The 16,067-nt window shown below is 65.5% G+C and overlaps 1 protein-coding gene across 1 annotated transcript in view; it reads right to left on the bottom strand.

The window, feature by feature from the left end:
* Positions 1-13,484, bottom strand: part of GSE1 (Gse1 coiled-coil protein) — a 32,970-nt gene extending 19,486 nt beyond the window's left edge. Inside the window, exons 1-2 of the mRNA XM_065898869.1 lie at positions 13,268-13,484; positions 3,134-3,333 (exon numbers count right to left, since the gene is read on the bottom strand). Of these exons, the coding sequence (XP_065754941.1) occupies positions 3,134-3,333; positions 13,268-13,484 (417 nt within the window). The remainder of the gene's footprint in view (positions 1-3,133; positions 3,334-13,267) is intronic.
* Between the last annotated feature and the right edge of the window lie 2,583 nt (positions 13,485-16,067).

Genomic DNA, 16,067 nt, shown 5'->3' with positions numbered 1-16,067 from the left:
CTGCTGGCGCAGGGTCAGGCCAGTACAAGTGCTGACCCCCACGATGAGGCGCCTCAGCTGCTCTGGGGCCTGCCCCTCACGGGGGCCCCCGTGGAGTGGAGAGGCCCTGTGCCCGAGGTCTGGGATGGACTAACAAGGGATGGCATGGCCCTCAGATGCTCTCTGGACGGGGACGCAGTGGCTGCAGCCAGAGGCCCCCTAGGTGCCAGGGTGGCTCCCCCGATAAATGCCCGGGGTGATGGGACCCGGGGTGACCTGGGCTCTGCCTCCAGGCTGGCAGCAAGGCCCCTCCTCCCCTCAGGCCGCAGTAGGAGGAAGATGGCAACCAAGGGCTTCCACCGTCAGCCCAGGACAGTGAAGTCCTTGAGGGGACCTCGATTTAAGGACAAAATCTGGGGACAAGCTCCAGGCAACTCCAGGCCACCACACGCCTCCTCACGCTTCCGGCACTGTTTGCTGAATCAAACAGCAGAGTGAGGGGTCCCAGGCAGCCCCTGTCCCAGGGGAGGGGCCCCGAACGCACCAGCCCCAGCTCAACGCCGTCCCCAGAAGCCCCCTTCAACCCTCGGCAGGACAAAGCCCTGCCTGAAGGCGGCTGGGCCAGATGGCACCTTCCCAGCCCGGCCGAGGACAAACAAGGAGCTGGAGAGGCGGGGGGAGGGGTGGGCTGGCAGGCAGGGGGTCCAGAGGGCCAGACCCACGCGCCCGTCTGGCTGGAGCCCTGCCAAGCTTATGACAGGCACCTGGGAACGAGGTCATGGGGGGTGGGCCCGGGCAGCAGCCCCCAAACCAGGCCGGGCCCAGGAGGCTCAGCCGGCCACCCCGAGGCCCTCGATGGTGGCGTCCAGGCCCCCGCGCCGGCCTGCCGCCGGGCTCGCCCCAAGGAACATCTGCGGGCAGCTCTCATTTCTGAGCAGCGGCTGCGGGCGCAGCTGTAGAGATGAAAGAAGGAAGGAGTGGGGGGGGGGTGGTGGAGGAGAATCCTTCATTCTCTGGTGATTAGAGAGGTTTCCACTAGGCAGCCGGGCAGACACGCCCTGTTAGCTTTAAAACAGACTATCATTGCATCTGTCCTTCCACAGCTCCCGCTACCTGGGAAATACCGGTGACCCCGGTGGGCGGGAGGGCCCCCCGTGACTCACGTGCCGGGACTTCAGGAAGCCTCCCTCCCCCCTCACTACTCTGCTCTTCCTGGTCTCCCCCTCCCCAGGAGGATTCAATTCTCTGCTGAGCCTTTGTGCCGGAGCCGACAAGTTGCACATCACCCACTAATCCAGCTCCCTTCCCGCCACCCTCCCTGGTGGCACTAGTGTTTCATTAACCACCGCCTTGGTAAGTGGCTGGAGAGAGCCACCGCGGCCCTTCCTCTGGGGGTTACTCGGTGTTTCTGAGGCAGTGAGGACCCCCCTCCACCCCGAGGAGGGCTGAGCTTGGGGGGAAGGGGCCCAAGGCCAAGGCACCTGAGTGTCCAGGAGGGGGTCGTTTAGGAGGCTCCTGGGTCTGGATGGGCAGCTGCTGGGCACAGGGGACAGGACCAAAGGGGAGGATCTGGGCCGTGGGTGGCCGTCACCAGCCAGGGCCAAACGAGGAACGTGGCAACAGGATCGGAAACCATCTGGGCCCCCGGGAGTTAGGGGAGACGCAGGTGGTTAGGGCCCCGAGGTCGAGGCTGGTCGCCAGGTGGCAACGGGCCCCTCTGGAGGCAGGAGATGCTGGTGAAGACCCCTCGTCCTCCCTCAAACCAGGACTGTGGCGTCTTGGGCATCTCCAAACCCCTCTGGCCAGGATCCGCTCACCAGGCCCTGCCCTGGCTCTCCTGCCTCCAAACTGCACTCGGGGTAGAGGGACAAAGCCAAGGCAGCAGCTTCTAGGCGGGCACGGGGGCCTTGGCCAGGTGATGACCCAGCAGTGTCTATCACCTCTGATGTGGGAGTCGAGCTACGGCCACCTGGCCTATTTCCAGGAATTCAGGGGGTCCCCACTGGGCTCCGTGGTCAGGGCCTGCCTGAGGGTGGCCCCCTCTGTGGACGGCGGCTGGCTTCCCCCACCTCCAGGGCAGAGAAAAGACAGACCCTGAGTGATGTCCAGCTGGGGTCCTGGGGCCCATCCCCCCACCCGCCCCAGCAGGGCAGAGAGCTGCGAGGGGGGCGAGGGGAGAGTTCCCCCCTCCCCCCTCCTCCTCCACTTTCTCTGTGGTTTAATTAGTATTTTCAAGTGGTGCTATCCCTCTGGGAACACCAGAAAAATCCAGGAGAGAAGCACAGGGACAGTGTTCTTAGTCAGGAAGGGCCCCTCCAGGCTGGGAGCACCGGGGCTGGGGGCAGCTCCCAAGGCCACCAGCTCCTTCTGCAGGGCCACGTCATACCAGGGACCCACCCCCACCCCCGCAAGCGCGGGAAAGGGCCTCCTGGGGCAGGCGGACTTCGAAAGTTAAGACAGAAATAGGAAATCTGATCTGTGAAAATATGTGCTGGTATTTTCGCTATTTCGATTCCTTGTTTGTGGAATAGATAATAATCCTAACAGCTATTGTCTATCAAGTGCTTAGGATGTGTAAATACCATTTTAAGCACTCTGTCCCCCCAAGATTTCTATGTTGGAGTCCCAGCCCCCAGGACCTCCGAAAGCGACCGTATTTGGAGACAGGATCTTTGAACAGGTAATTAAGGTAACACGAGGTCACTAGCATGGGCCCTGATCCAATAGGACTGGTATCCTTATAAGAAGAGGAGATCAGGACACAGACACACAGAAGAGACAGGGAGAAGACGGCCGCCTACACAGGGAGGAGAGAGACCTCAGGAGAAACTGACCCTGTCCACACCTGGAACTTGGGCCACCAGCCTCTAGAATAAATCTGTCTTAAATAAGCCCCCGTCCGTGATACTCTGTGAGGCTCGTTTTGGCAGCCCAAGACCACTAACACCCGTGAATCTTCTTGAATCACACAGACCCTCCGGGTAGGTGCCGTAGTTACACCATTTTGCAGAGAAAAAGACAAGCTCAGGGGAGTGAGCTGGGGCAGGGGATTTCAACCCCGAAACCCAGTCCCGCTCCGCCGGAGGCCGCCTCCCCAGCACCTGTGGCGCATCCGGACCCCCCCCCCCCCCCCCGCCCCGCCCCGCACACTCACCTGCCGGCTCTCGCTCCTCCACACGCCATTGACGGTCTTGGTGGGGGCGATGGTCACCACGGGGGGCGTGCTAGGGACGCTGTGGCCCCCGGGGGGGACGATGATGGGGCCCATGGGCACGCGCTTGGGCGTGCTGGCTGGAGAGCTGTGGTTGGTGGCCGGAGAGGAGACGGGGGACGACTCACTGCTCAGTGAAGACCCTGCGGGAGAAGGACACAGCAGCCTGAGCGGGTGCCCCCCGGCCCCCAGCAGCCGGGCAGGGGCACGCGGGCTCCTGCGGACGCCCCGCCCCAGCCTGGGATCTGGGCGGTACCTCCCCACCCCCACCCACGGACAAGGCCCCGCAAGCCTCCCCCCGCCCCCAGCTGGGGAAAGAGCCGGGGGCGGAGCAAGCGTGGCTCGACGAGTTACACCCACGGCAGCTGGGGGCCGTGCGCGACACCCCGGGTCACCGGGGCTGATGTGGGCCGCTGGGGCGCAGGGTGAGTGAGAGGCCTGCTGAACCTGCCCCACGAGAGCCAGGAGCTGCACGTGAGGCTCTGCGCGAGGGGGTGGGCACGAGACGGGCCCGAAGTTCTCCCTGCGAGCCCCCTGTGTGCTTGAGGGTGGGCGTCCTAGCTGCTGGACGGGCCTGGCAGAGTGGGGAACAGGCGAGGGCGTGGCTGACGAAGGCTTGTATTTCCAAAATACCGAACGCGTTCATTTCAAGTTTTAAGAACTGAGTTACGATCCGGCGCTGAAAGCATACAGGTTGGTGGTTTTGGGCACATTCACGGCGTTGTGGAAACATCGCCATTACCTGATTTCCATCACCTCCGAAAGAAGCCCCACCCTCAGCATCACCCCCATGTGCTGCCCCCCGAGGTGGGTGGTGTGGAGGGTGGCAGGAGGATGGGATTGGTTTAGCTCCTGGCAGGGGCACAGGGTCATGGTGGTGCGTGGGGTGCGAGGAGAGGGCGGGGCCTGGGGGGCTGGGAGGAAGTCACCCATTTGCAGCCAGCTTGGCTGGCAGCTGCTCCTCCCGCGAGGGGCGGGGCCGCCTGTGAGCGAGGGGTGGAGGTGCGCCCCCCCCCCACCCGCAGCGCCCAGGCTCGCCCCAACGTCACCGCCCGGTGGGATATCTATCCCGGCAGGTGGGCAGTAGAGTGGCCCCTGAGGGCTGGAGCTGCCGGCAGGGCCTGGTCCTGGGGTCCCCGAGAGTCACACCCAGGCCCAACGAGGTTCGGCCGGGTGCACATCCACACCCCGCACTGCTCTGGGCTGCAGTCTGGGGACAGAGGAGACCCCTCACATGCCCCCCCCCCCGAGGCCCCATGGCCCACAGGCCCCCGACACAAACCCCACCGCACCTGAGAGCCACGGAGAGCACCCAGGGCCCTGAATCTGGGGCAGGCCAGACAGGGGACCCCCAGATTTTCCTGCAGAGCAGAACTTCAGCTCGTCCCAGGCACCGCGCTCGCCCATGGTCGCGGGGGTTGCGTGAGCTCGGGCGGCCAGAGGAGGTGGACCCGGCCGAGGAGGCTGCTGCCGACAGTCCCAAGCAGCAGCCTGGACACACGCCATCTTGCAAAGCTCCCCTCTGACGGGCTCAACTGGGCAGCGTCTGTCTGCGGGAGCCCCACTTGGGGCACCTGGGGCCTCGGGGCGGGGGAGGAAGCTGGGGCCAGCACAGACCCCCGCCTCCGCGAGCAGCACATCCTCCCTGGATTTTGTTCAGAACCTGCCTGGGTCCCAGGGGCCAAGACCCTCATCTTTTCTCCAAACCATCTCAGGTGGGCAAGCTCCTGCTACCTAATCAAACCTTTGCTTGAAGGGGAGGCACGGCAGCCTACAGCTCAGGGTGCTGGGAGACAGTCACCCCTCCCTCTGCCCCAGAGGCCCCGACCATCGAGGTGCGGGCTCAGCAGTGACCAGGAGGCAGACTGGTCGGATACCGAGGCCCCACGGACGCTGGGACAGAGCTTCGCCCTGAGCAGCGCGCTCCCGGTCCAGGCCGCCTCACCGTGCTTCCCTACGCGTGTGCACAGCTTGGACAACTGTATGGGGCAGCCCCACGGGGAGACACCCGGGCCAGCCAGACCCGCCCCCGGCCGAGCCGCTCGGCAACCGGTCAGTGCCCGGCCAGTGGGCAGTGACGAGTCACCTGAAGGCTGCTGCCCCTGACGTGTGACCCCCAATTCCCCAAACAGATCCGCCAACCACGGCCCACACAATTCTGCAACCTCAAGTCGGCCGGGCCAACCACCGAGACCCAGCACCGGGTCAGGATCCCAGCCGTGGGGCAAGTTCCAGCCTCGGTCAGCTGTCATTACCGCCCGCCTAGGGACAGCCGACAGGCGACAACGTCGGCGGCCTTCCTTTCCCAGTGGGACAGTTTTGAAATGAGCTGTGTCTGCCAGGTTGGCGGGGCCCACCCGAGAAGCCAGCTTCCAGGGAGAAGCAGGAGGCAGGCGGTGGGCTGACCCGGCCAGGAAACCCCTGTACCCCGAGCGCTCACCAGGTTTGCGCAACTTGGAGAAACTGGGAGCATCTGTGTCCCCACCACTGCCCACGCCCTGGCACGGCAACCCCGCTCCTGGGGCCCCAGCAAAGCAGGCTGCCGTCCACCAAACACGCAGGCGGGCGGCCCCTACGAGGAACTCCCGCCACGTCCACCAGCAGCCGGAAGGACACAGCAGGGAGGGGGTGGAAAGCCACCAGAGCTCTCGGCCACCAAGCAGGAGGACCTACCGTGCACCTGGCCTGCACCCCGGGCCGCCCTGTGTAAACTACGCCTGGGGGTAGAGGGAGCGAAAAGAAAGAAAACAAACACACCGAGAACCCCACCAGTCAAGGGAGAGGCTGCACTGCCTGGAGAAAACGGTGGGGTCAAGGCCAGGTGGGCTCTGCTCCTCGAGGGGCCGGGCAGACGGGGGGAAGCTGGAGCAGACACTTCAGAGCCCCAGCCTGTGCCAGCCCCTGGGGCCTCACAGCCAGGAGGGCCCGGTGGCCACGCCACCTGAGCACAGAGACTCAGGGCCACCTGGCTCCCGACCCCGCAGCTGCCTGTCCCCTCCCACCTCTCAGATCACCCCCCTCCGGCCTCCGAGCCCCCGCCCCACGCCATTAGCAGGTCTCCACGGATCAGCATCGTTTCCAAGCGCTGGGCAGTGAGTGAGGAAGGAGGAGGGGAGGGCGAGAGACGGAGCCTGGGGGCCAGGTGCCCCTGCCCGCCCGGAGGCCACGGGCAATTAGCAGCCTCGTCCCTCAGGGCCGGGCCGGATGCCTCGCTCGGCAGCCAGATGGATGCCTGACCACGCAACCGCCAATTAGCGCGATCGCCCCCGACCCCGTTCTCAGGGCGGCGCGAGCTGTAATGAGCCGGCGGTACACGGCAGGCGGCAGCGAGCCCCGCGCGGGTGCGGAGGGGGTGACCGCGCACAGCGCTCCGCGTCACCTCTGTCATCTGACCTCGCGGATTAGCGCCCGAGGCCCCCTGAGCCCATGTAATTAACAGCTGAGACACCGAAGTCGCTGTGAGGGGAGACGGAGATAAGCCTGGAAACACAAGTGCAGCGTGTCAGCTCCCTAGACGCCACCCGAACGACCTGAAGCACCCCCTGGGCGCCCTGAACAACGGCTCCTGCGCCGGGACCACCCCTGCCCGGCGCTCTGCAGCGTGTGGTCTCAGTGCCGCCACACAGCCCTCCCTCTGCCCGGGCACAAGCCTGCACCGAGTCAGGCCGCCTCACCCGGGGAGGGGCGGAGAGCCGATGAGGGACAGCGGTCACCTGATTGGGACGCCTTCCCGAGACGCCCCCTCCCGTGGCCAGAGCTGCAGCAGCACAGGGCCAGCCCGGGTGCCGCTGGAGGTGGCTGCGACAGATTCTGGAGCCAGCGCCAAGCAGCAGGGGTCCCCCCGCCCCGACTTTCACTCGGTGCGGGCAGGGACCCGCCAGCCACGAGCACGTGCGGATCCCCACCATCACATGGAGGCGGGGAATGAGGTGGGGGACCCTCTGGACTCCCCGCAGGCCGGGCGCAGCAGGGACAGCCGGGCACACGGCACATGCAAGGGCTCCACCCACCTGTGGGTTCAGGGAGAACCCCCCTGAGAAAGAGCCGCAGGGCTGCCCTCTGCCCGCTCCTCCATGGTGCGGGAACAGTCGGAGGCCCGTCCACCCAATGCCCTCTCCCAGGAGCCCTCACCCCACCTCACGCCACCAGCGGGCGGGGCACACCTGCCCCAACGTAGCGTCACAGGACGGTCACTAAACCCCAGCCAGTAAAGGCAAGGTGTGGTCCTTCTTACAAGACACACTTCCAGGGGCCGATGATGTGGTCATGAGCAGGACGGGGGCTGGGAGGACGGTGGGCTTCCGCTGTGCTGAGGGGCATGAGGGGCCGAGGGGGCGCATCAAGGGACATGAGAGGAACTGGGGGCGAGAAGGCGGAGGGGGCTTCAGGGAGGGGGACAGGGAAAGTCGCTGTTGCAGCGACACGGCCCGGGGAGGCCTCTTGTCCCAACGTCTCAGGGACGGGCATCCCCCATCAGGGCAGGCGCAGGCCCCCCTCCCTGGGCCCCGCTCTCCTCTGAATCCCTGGCCCAGAGCACAGAGAAGGAGGGCGAGGCACTGAGGACGCCCCTGTACGCTCACACCTGCGCCACGAGACAGATGGGGCTGCAGACACGCCGGGAAACCCAGCCCCGCCGAGCCCTGCGGCCACACGACTGACACACACGCGTGTCCGCTCACTTGTTTTGCTGCGTTCTTTGAGAGAGGCAGACTTCAGGTGGCAGAACAGGGGCGCCGCCCCTCCCTCCTGACTCAGGCCGGCTGAGTGAGGCACCAGGGGCGGGCAGAGTCCCACCTCCAACCCCGACAGAGGGAGGGATGCTCCCACCTCCTCCAGGGGCTCCAGGGAAACCAGACCCGCCTGCAAAGCCGGCGACAAGATGAGGTGAGGCCGGCAGCCAGCAAACACGCCTGGAGAAAAGCGCGCTCCCTCCCACCTGGCTCAGGGTCCTGGGCCGCGCCGCCCTTGCCAGCCTGCTTGCGTCGGGTCCAAACAAAGCCGGGGTCCGTGCCCTCGGGAGACCAGCTCCCTGAGGCCGCTCGGTGCCCCCCACACCCCGCTGGGAGGGACGGACACGTGGGATGTGCACAGGCCGTGTGGCTTTGGAGCCCACCCTGCTCCTTCCGCCCCGCCCCGCCCCGCAAGATAGACGCCGAGGGCACTGCTGCGGGACGCCTCATTCAAGGGGGCCCCGGCCTGTCACTGCCGGAGGGTCCCACGGGTACAACCGGGACCAACGTGGGGGTCAGGCCCAAACGTACAGCCCGAGGCTCCTTCCAGAACGTGCCGTGTGGGCCTGGTCACAGCCTGGGACTCCCTTTCTCCAAAAGCCAAGACGAGGGTCGAGGTGACAGGGAGCGGCTGCCCTGGGCCTGCGCGCACCCACGCTGTCAGGACGTTTGGGAGCAGCCGCGGCAACTCCTCCGGCCCGGACAGGACGGGCTCTCTCCGCAAACGGGGTCAATCTGGGCCTCAAGACACGTGCGCAGCAACTCCTCAGCCCCGCCCTCAGCCGTGGAAGCACTCGCCTTCCTTTCCTGGCCCCTCAGCCCCGGCTGTACCGCAGGGGTGGGGGAAGGTGGGGATGGCCGGCTCATCTACTGCACACGGCGCCGCACCTGGAGCGTGTTCTTCCTACGTCGGCAAAACCTATGGAGCAGAGACGTTATCCCCAGCCTCTGTTGTTTTTTAACTTTTTTATTTTTGGCTGTGCCGTGAGGCACGCGGGATCTTAGTTCCCAGACCAGGGATCGGACCCACGTCCCCTGCGTTGGAAGCACCGAGCCCTAACCACTGGACCACCAGGGAAGTCCCTAGACGCTACCCTCATCCTGAGGACACAAGGCAGCTCAGAGAGGTAGAGCTCCGTGCCCAGGCCACACAGCAAGGGCGTGAACCAGAATCTGCCGGCGTCCGTGTCCACCCTGCTGGGCGCCCGCGTCAGAGTGCGTTACAGGGCCAGGCAGATACGGCCCCTCCCCCTCCCCGGACAGGCAGTCCCTTCGAGTCCCCCAGGGAAAGACACCCGGCCCCACGCTGGCCGACGGGCACGGAGCAGGACCTTGGGGCTGCAAAGAAGCCTCAGGAAAGATGAAAACCCAGCGGGGGCCAATGTCTCCTCCTCGTATCCTCTCTCTGGGGGCAGAGCAAATGACGGGCACGTGGATTACTTGCTCTGAACTGGATTTTTAAACTGCAGCCTGGAGACACGACGTGAGGAAACACATCAGCCGGGGAAGCAGAGAGGAGAGCTGGGCCACGGCTCAGGGTAAGACGCTTCCGCAGCGTGGGGGGCGGCGGGGCCAGAGGAGAGGGTCACAAGGCAGCCGGAGGCGCCCAGGGTTGCGGCCAGCACCCAGGCAGCCCGCGGCTGACCAGCACGGGCCGGGCAGCAGGAGGGGCCTGTGGGGGGCGGGGGGGGGCTGTGGCCTCGGCTGTCTTGGCTCTGCCGTCGGGCCCGCCTCTCCCACCACCTCCCTGTGCAGGAGGGGACGCCGTACCTGCTCCACCTGGGACCTCTGTCCTTGGGGACAGGGCCCTCTGGGGTCAGCCATGGGGTCCTGGGTCACCCTGAAGAGACGGGGGCCTCGCCCTCAGGGAGGGACAGCTGCGGCAGAGGCGGTGGCTCCCTTCTCTGGGAAGGTGGACACGGATGCCAGGGCGGAGCAGGAGGCCGTGGAGTTTCCAGAGTCCCCTCTGCTGCCTATGGCTCGGGACACCAGCGAGCCCGAAGCTCTCGGCTTTGCCCACCAGCAAGACTGACAGAGAACAGAGGCCAGGGCTGTGCTGGGAACGCAGCGGGAGACTGCCCTGTACTCAGCCGGTGCTCAATAAACGGTCACTGCCGCGATGCAGGAGGGGAGAGCCCTTGCTGGGTCCACCTCCTCACACACCTGGCGACAGGTGTGCAGTGCCAACCAGCCACGAGAAGTGTGCCGCGCGTGGACAGCCCTGCAAACACCGGTCTGAGAGCGGAAGCCAGCCGCGGGGCTGCGCGCACCCACAGGTGACAGATGTCCAGACAGCGGATCCTGGCTGCCAGGGCTGGGGGACGGCGTGGGGACAGGGTTTCTTTTAGGGGTGACAAATCATGCTAGAATTAAGAGTGATGGTCGCAGAACTCTGAATGCACAAAACCCCACTAAATTGTGTCCTTTAAAATATGAATCTTCCGGGACGTGAATTATACCTTAAAAAGTTATTAACAAGCAAAAAAAATCAACCCCCACCCCCGCCATCACCAAGCCCAGCAAACGTCCCCCTTGGGCTCTCTGGTCCCCGGTGGAGAGGCAGGCAGGGGAGCTGGGGGTTGCTGGCTCTCCCCCCTGTGCCCCTACAGCCCCCAGGCTTCTAGAAGCTGACAGCCCACATCTCCACTCTGTCCCCTGCTCTGTGGGGAGCACAGAGCCCCCCCCAGGGCTCCCTGTACCACTGTGGTGGGTGCTGGGGGGTGGGAAGGGGGTGCCCCCCCACCCCCAGCCAGGACCATGCACTCAGTCTTGCCGTCCCAAGTCCGGCTCTCCACATCCACTTGGAAAGGCTGAAGGAGCAGCAGTTGAGGGGCACAGGGCGTGTCCTCACCAGCTGTGTGACCTCACGCTCATGACCCGACCTCTCTGAGCCTCAGCTTCCCCACCTGTACAATGGGCCGACGACTCTGGGCTGCCAGCCAATTCTACAGACGGGAGACAGCCCATCAGAGCTGGGGCAGCTCCGTGAGAAAAATGGGGACCAGGCATGGGATGTGGCCCAGAGGATGCTCCAGAGAGTAACTGAGCTCATTTCTTCAAACCAAAGCCCCACTGGGGTGCACCAGATGGGGCACTGCCAGTGAATCTCATCACTGCTGCTTTAAACTCCAGACTGCCTGGGGCCCCCAGAGCCAGAAATGAGGTCCCCAGGACACACACAGAGTAACTCAAGCATCAGGGCAGCCCAGGGTCCAAATACTGAGCACCACCCCCAACCCAAACCTCGGCTTTCTCATCAGAACGATGGGAATAGCCTCGGGTCAACCAGCGGCGGACAGCACAAGCTCAGGCCAGCGTGGCTCGCCCCTCTCTTCTATCTCCTGATCCTCTGTCACAAAGCTCCGGGCGTCACGCAGAACACCCAGATCGCAGCCCCCGGGGAGCAGGGTCCGCTCCACGACGGGACACGCTGCTCCCGGCCAGCGAGGCCCGGCCGTCTCCGGCACGCGGGCTGTCCACCGGCCCATTATTTGAGCCGGACGCTGGCGCCAGCCTGGGGCAGCAGAGAGGAGACGGAGGCCACCAAGGCAGGCTTTCGCGTGAGCCACGCCCGCAGACCTCTCCACCGCCCACTCGGCAAGGAGGGAAACGCGCCCTTTCACTGCCACATCCTCTACAGAGGGGGGCGTCGCCCCAGGATGGGCCCAGCTGCCCGGGAGCGGACACAGCTGTTGGCTAAAGCCCTGACACTCAGGGTGACTCAGCCAGATGGCCCCAGTGTCTCCCACGTGCTGACAGTTCTCTTTGAAAGCTGCGCCAGCCCTGTTTCTCCGCCTCCTGGAATGCCGGGAAGGAAGACACCAAAGCAGGGACCAAGTTCTGCTCTGGGGGCTTCGCGCTGACTCTGAAGAGACCCCCCAAGTCTAGGCCCCAGCTCAGGGTGCCACTGTGCACGCCGCTCCCGGGGTGCTCGCAGCCAGCCCAGGACGTCTGTTCTGGGGGCCTCGCCGGCACGAAGCTCCCCGTACCTCTGCTCTCCGGCCGCGTGGCCAAGGAGTCCCATGGTGGGCAAGGAGGGGCATGCGTGCAGAGACTGGGAAGGTCTGTCTGGGTGGACAGAACAGCCCAGGGCAGGCGGACACCAGCAGTGAGGGCGATCCCTAGCAATGCAGAAACCGGGCCCCGAAGGTCTTCGCTCCTGGGCCACATCCACGCTGCCCGTCAACTCCTGTCTACCCCCCTCACACTCCTCCTCCGTCCAACAACTGCGTGATCAGCAAGGGTGTGGAGACAAGTCAGATTCAGAAATCAGCAGACCCCCAGCCACCCCGGTCGGGGCAAACGTCCGCTCTGCTGAGCCAGAGACCCCAGAGTCCACAAAGACAGACAGAGTTCCTGCACACGTGTTCTTTGGGTGCCCCATGAGGCCCTGGACATTTGGGGCAAGGCAGATGGCCGGCAGAGGCACCCAGGGTCTCTGCTTCCTCTGCCCGGGAGGCTGACCCCCTGCCTCCAAGCAGTGAGTCCAGAGGGTGCCTGAGAGGCCTGCACCAGAACCCGCAACGGCCCAGGCCTCCCAGCAGCTCTGGTTGCAAACTGCCCGCCAGCCCCACTCATCCAGCCAGCAGCCCTTGGACTAACAGCCCTAGAAGTGCCCGAAGCCAGAGCTGTAGTGAGCCTCGTCGTACCAAACAGGAAGGCTGAAGCTCAGAGAGGGTCAGCGCTTGCCCAAAGTCACAGAGCACGTCACTTCCCACCAGGAGCTGGGGCTCTGGACCTCTGGGGGACACCTGTCCATGCCACCCCAAGACCCCTGCCTTGGACGGATTAAGCTGTGTCCCCACTTTGGGGCACTCGGGATAAAGAGGGTTTCCAGAGACCATGCTCCCTGCCACGTCTGGAGGGGGTATCAAGGCCCGGTGCTCCCGGTCTCCCGCGAAACATGCCACCTGGGAAGAGGCCCCCGGGGCAGGCTGGGGGCTCCTGAGGGACGTATCGGGGTGCAGCACATCCACCCTCTGAAGCCACAGCTGCTGGACGCCCCCTCAGTGGTCCTACAGCCAAAGAAGGACAGAGCAGCAGAGAGCGCGGGAAGCAGGGGCAAGCAGAGCTGCTGGGGCCGCTGGGCTCACCGGACGGGCGGGGGTCAGGCAGCGCGGTCCCCGCCAGAACGAGGCAGCACGAGAAAAGCCAGCACGTGTGGACGCGGGCGCGCAAGCACGTGGGCGGGAGCGGCCCCGCCCCCGGAGCCCCGTGCACGTGCGGGGCGGCGGCTCGTGGGACCGGCTGCTGCCCTCCGAGCGCAGGAGCCGCGAGGCCTGGGCAGGAAGGAAGGGGCCGCTCTCTCCCCCGCTTCGTGGAGCCGCCCGGCGGGCGCGCCTCTTACCTCTGGGCTCCTCCGCCTGTTTGGCGAGCTTGCGCAGCGCGGCAGCAAAGCTGGAGGACGGCGCGGCCTGGGCCGACAGCGCGCTGCTGGTGGCGGGGCTGCCACTGGGCACCAGGGCGCCATTGAGCGGCGAGGGGGTGAGGGGGTTGACGGTGGCGGTGGTCCTGGTCGCGGTGGAAAGCATCCCTAGTGAAGGGGACTTGGGCTCATGGCTCATGCCTGAAACAGGAAAAGAAGAACCAGAAGTCACCCAGAGAGCAGGAGGGCCCGGCACCGGAGCGGGGTCTGCGCGGCCTGGGGGGCCGGTGCCAGCGGGCGGCATGCGGGGAGCGGGAGCTGCGCCGGCGGCCCCGGCGTCCGCGGGCAGCCCCACCCTCTCGGCTCCGTAAGCGAAGAGCCGCTGTGCCCAGGACCCCGGTGAGTCCAGATACCCAACGGCTCATCCCGGCCCGAGCCGACAGCCTCTCCGGAAGATCTGAGAGCATCCCGACAGGCGCGGGGCCAGTGTCCTCGCAAGAAAGAGAAGAACGCCAGAGGAAAGGGAAAGGGCTGAGCCACTGAGGATCGCGAAGACGAACACACTTCTGCCAGGCCTTCAGCACATCGCTCTGCAGACTGAGGGAGCACGTCCTTCTCCTACCACAAAAGCAAACAGGCTCGTACGGGCAGGCGGCACAGACCCGGGATCGTCCCAGGCGGGTTGGCCGGAGCCGTCCTGTGCCGCTACCATCCCCGCTTGAATCCCAAAGCCACAGGCACCCAGCGGGTCTGCCCTGAGAAGGTGCCTCAGAGGAGAGACACAGGCAGAGAACACAGCCACCTGCAGACCCTGCTGCGGTCTCGCCCGGCGCAAACCCCGCCTAGACGCTAGAAGACCCGCGACTGCAGGTCTAAACCGCTGTCCAGGGGAAGCCCCCTTCCCACGGGGATCCAGGTTCAGGTGCCACGCGGGCCAAGGAGCCGCCACTCGCCAGGAGTGACATCAGTTGCCTTCCCATGAGCCCCCGGCCTTTCAAGTCCTGAGGTGGGTCAACCTTCACCCGGCCCCACGCACCCCACTGATATCGGCCGGGCTCCCTCGCGGGCGGGCGTGAACGGTGCCATAAGTAAATCTTCGGTTAACTTCTCCTGCCCTCTCAGGGGCACCTGCCACATCCCCGCTCCCTCACCGTGGGTACATTCGAGAGGCATAGATCAAGGCGCACGGCCTCGCGGGTGGCACGGGCAACGGGCTGGGTGCAGGGAGAGGTAAACAAACTTGCGAAGCCCCAGATGGAGACCTAGGAGAGACAGCTCCAGGGAACACCCGGGGTCACCTGGGGAGGGAACCTGGGGAGTCATGGGAGGGGTGAGAGAGCACAAGCACAGAGTGTCCCGGAAGATGACAGGGCAGGAACATGTGCTGTCCCCAGGCCACGGTCCCCACCCCAAGGGGCTCTCCGCAACGCCCAGAGCCCACGCCACTTCTGCAGCACTCTGCATACGGTCCAACTCGAGTCTAACTGCAACCTGCTTCCATGCCTGTCCCCGCGGGTAGCCAGGTGAACACTGGGGACCCCCACCGGTGGCCAGGCAGGGGTGGGCCCCTGAGACCTGCCCTGCCCCCAGAACTAGCCAGGAGAGGCCGCGGGCGCCGACACACGCCCTGAACCCAGGGTCCCGGAGAGCCGGGCCGCGGCCACCATCGCCCTCCCGCCGGGCAGGCGGCAAAAGAGATCTTGGGGGCTCGGCCGCATAAACGACCACGGCAGGGACGGGGTGAGGGGTGCATAAAAGGCAGTATCGAGGCAGGTGCAAGTTCGAGGGAACACCGTTCTCTCGGGAAAGGGCTCGCACCTCGGAAATAAAGGACCTGCACAAGCGCCCCTGTGCCCAGGCTGGCCTCCCAGCTGCCGGCGGGTCACGTGGGCAGCGCCACGCCGGGCGACAGGGCCCCACGGCGGCAGGCCCACTGAGCGGCCGGGGCGGCACCAACCCGAGGCTGGCCCCGCGTGGCCTCCTCTTTCTGGAAGAACAGGGGAGACGGTGGGAACTACATGCCCACAGGCACCGCAAGCCCACCAGAGAAACCCGAGAACCCAGCGGGGCGCAGGGTCCCTGCCCCAGCGGGCTGGTCACTAGAAAACACAGGCTCCTAATAAGAGTCCTTTCTCAGCCAAGCCGGCACCCAGCCAGCCACTGGAGGGCCGTGGAGCCCGATGGACGCCATGTCCCAGAAGCTCGGCCCAGGCCCCCCTCGGGCCCCTCTCCTCCTCCACGGAAGGTGTGAACAGGGAGGGCAGGAGGTGCTGCCGGCCACGGGGCCTGGAGGTCAGGCTCAGCATGGACCAGGCTGCCACACACTGGGGCCTGAATCCCGGCTCTGCCACCTGCAGCTGTGTGATGTTGGGCAAGTTACTTGGCCTCTCTGGGCCTCCTCAGTCTCCTCATCTATAAGTGGGGGATAAAGACAAAGTCTGCCTCGTGAAGTTAATTCTGTGAGGGTTCAAGGAGGTAAATTACATGAGAAGCTCCAGAGCACGACTGGCACATCCCAGGAGTCGCTGTTATTATCACGTAGCTGGTCAGCGGACGGGGGCAGAAACCCAGGTCTTGGGTGGGCGAGGGGCTTGGCTAGGCTCATATGGGTCAGGCTGGGCAAAATGAGACCCAACCTGCCGAATCTGTGCCTCTTACCGCCACCCCCACCCTTTCCGTGTCTGGGCCGGGAGTCACACAGCCCAGCTCTCCACATCCGTGAGTGGCACTGGCTGGTCAACGCGAACACACAGGACACCCCGGGACAGAGCGGGACTGGAGC

Source organism: Phocoena phocoena, chromosome 20, assembly GCF_963924675.1.
Source record: "Phocoena phocoena chromosome 20, mPhoPho1.1, whole genome shotgun sequence".
Lineage (NCBI taxonomy): Eukaryota > Metazoa > Chordata > Mammalia > Artiodactyla > Phocoenidae > Phocoena > Phocoena phocoena.
Note: the sequence above shows the minus strand (reverse complement) of the source record. Positions and strands in the feature narration are given on the sequence as shown.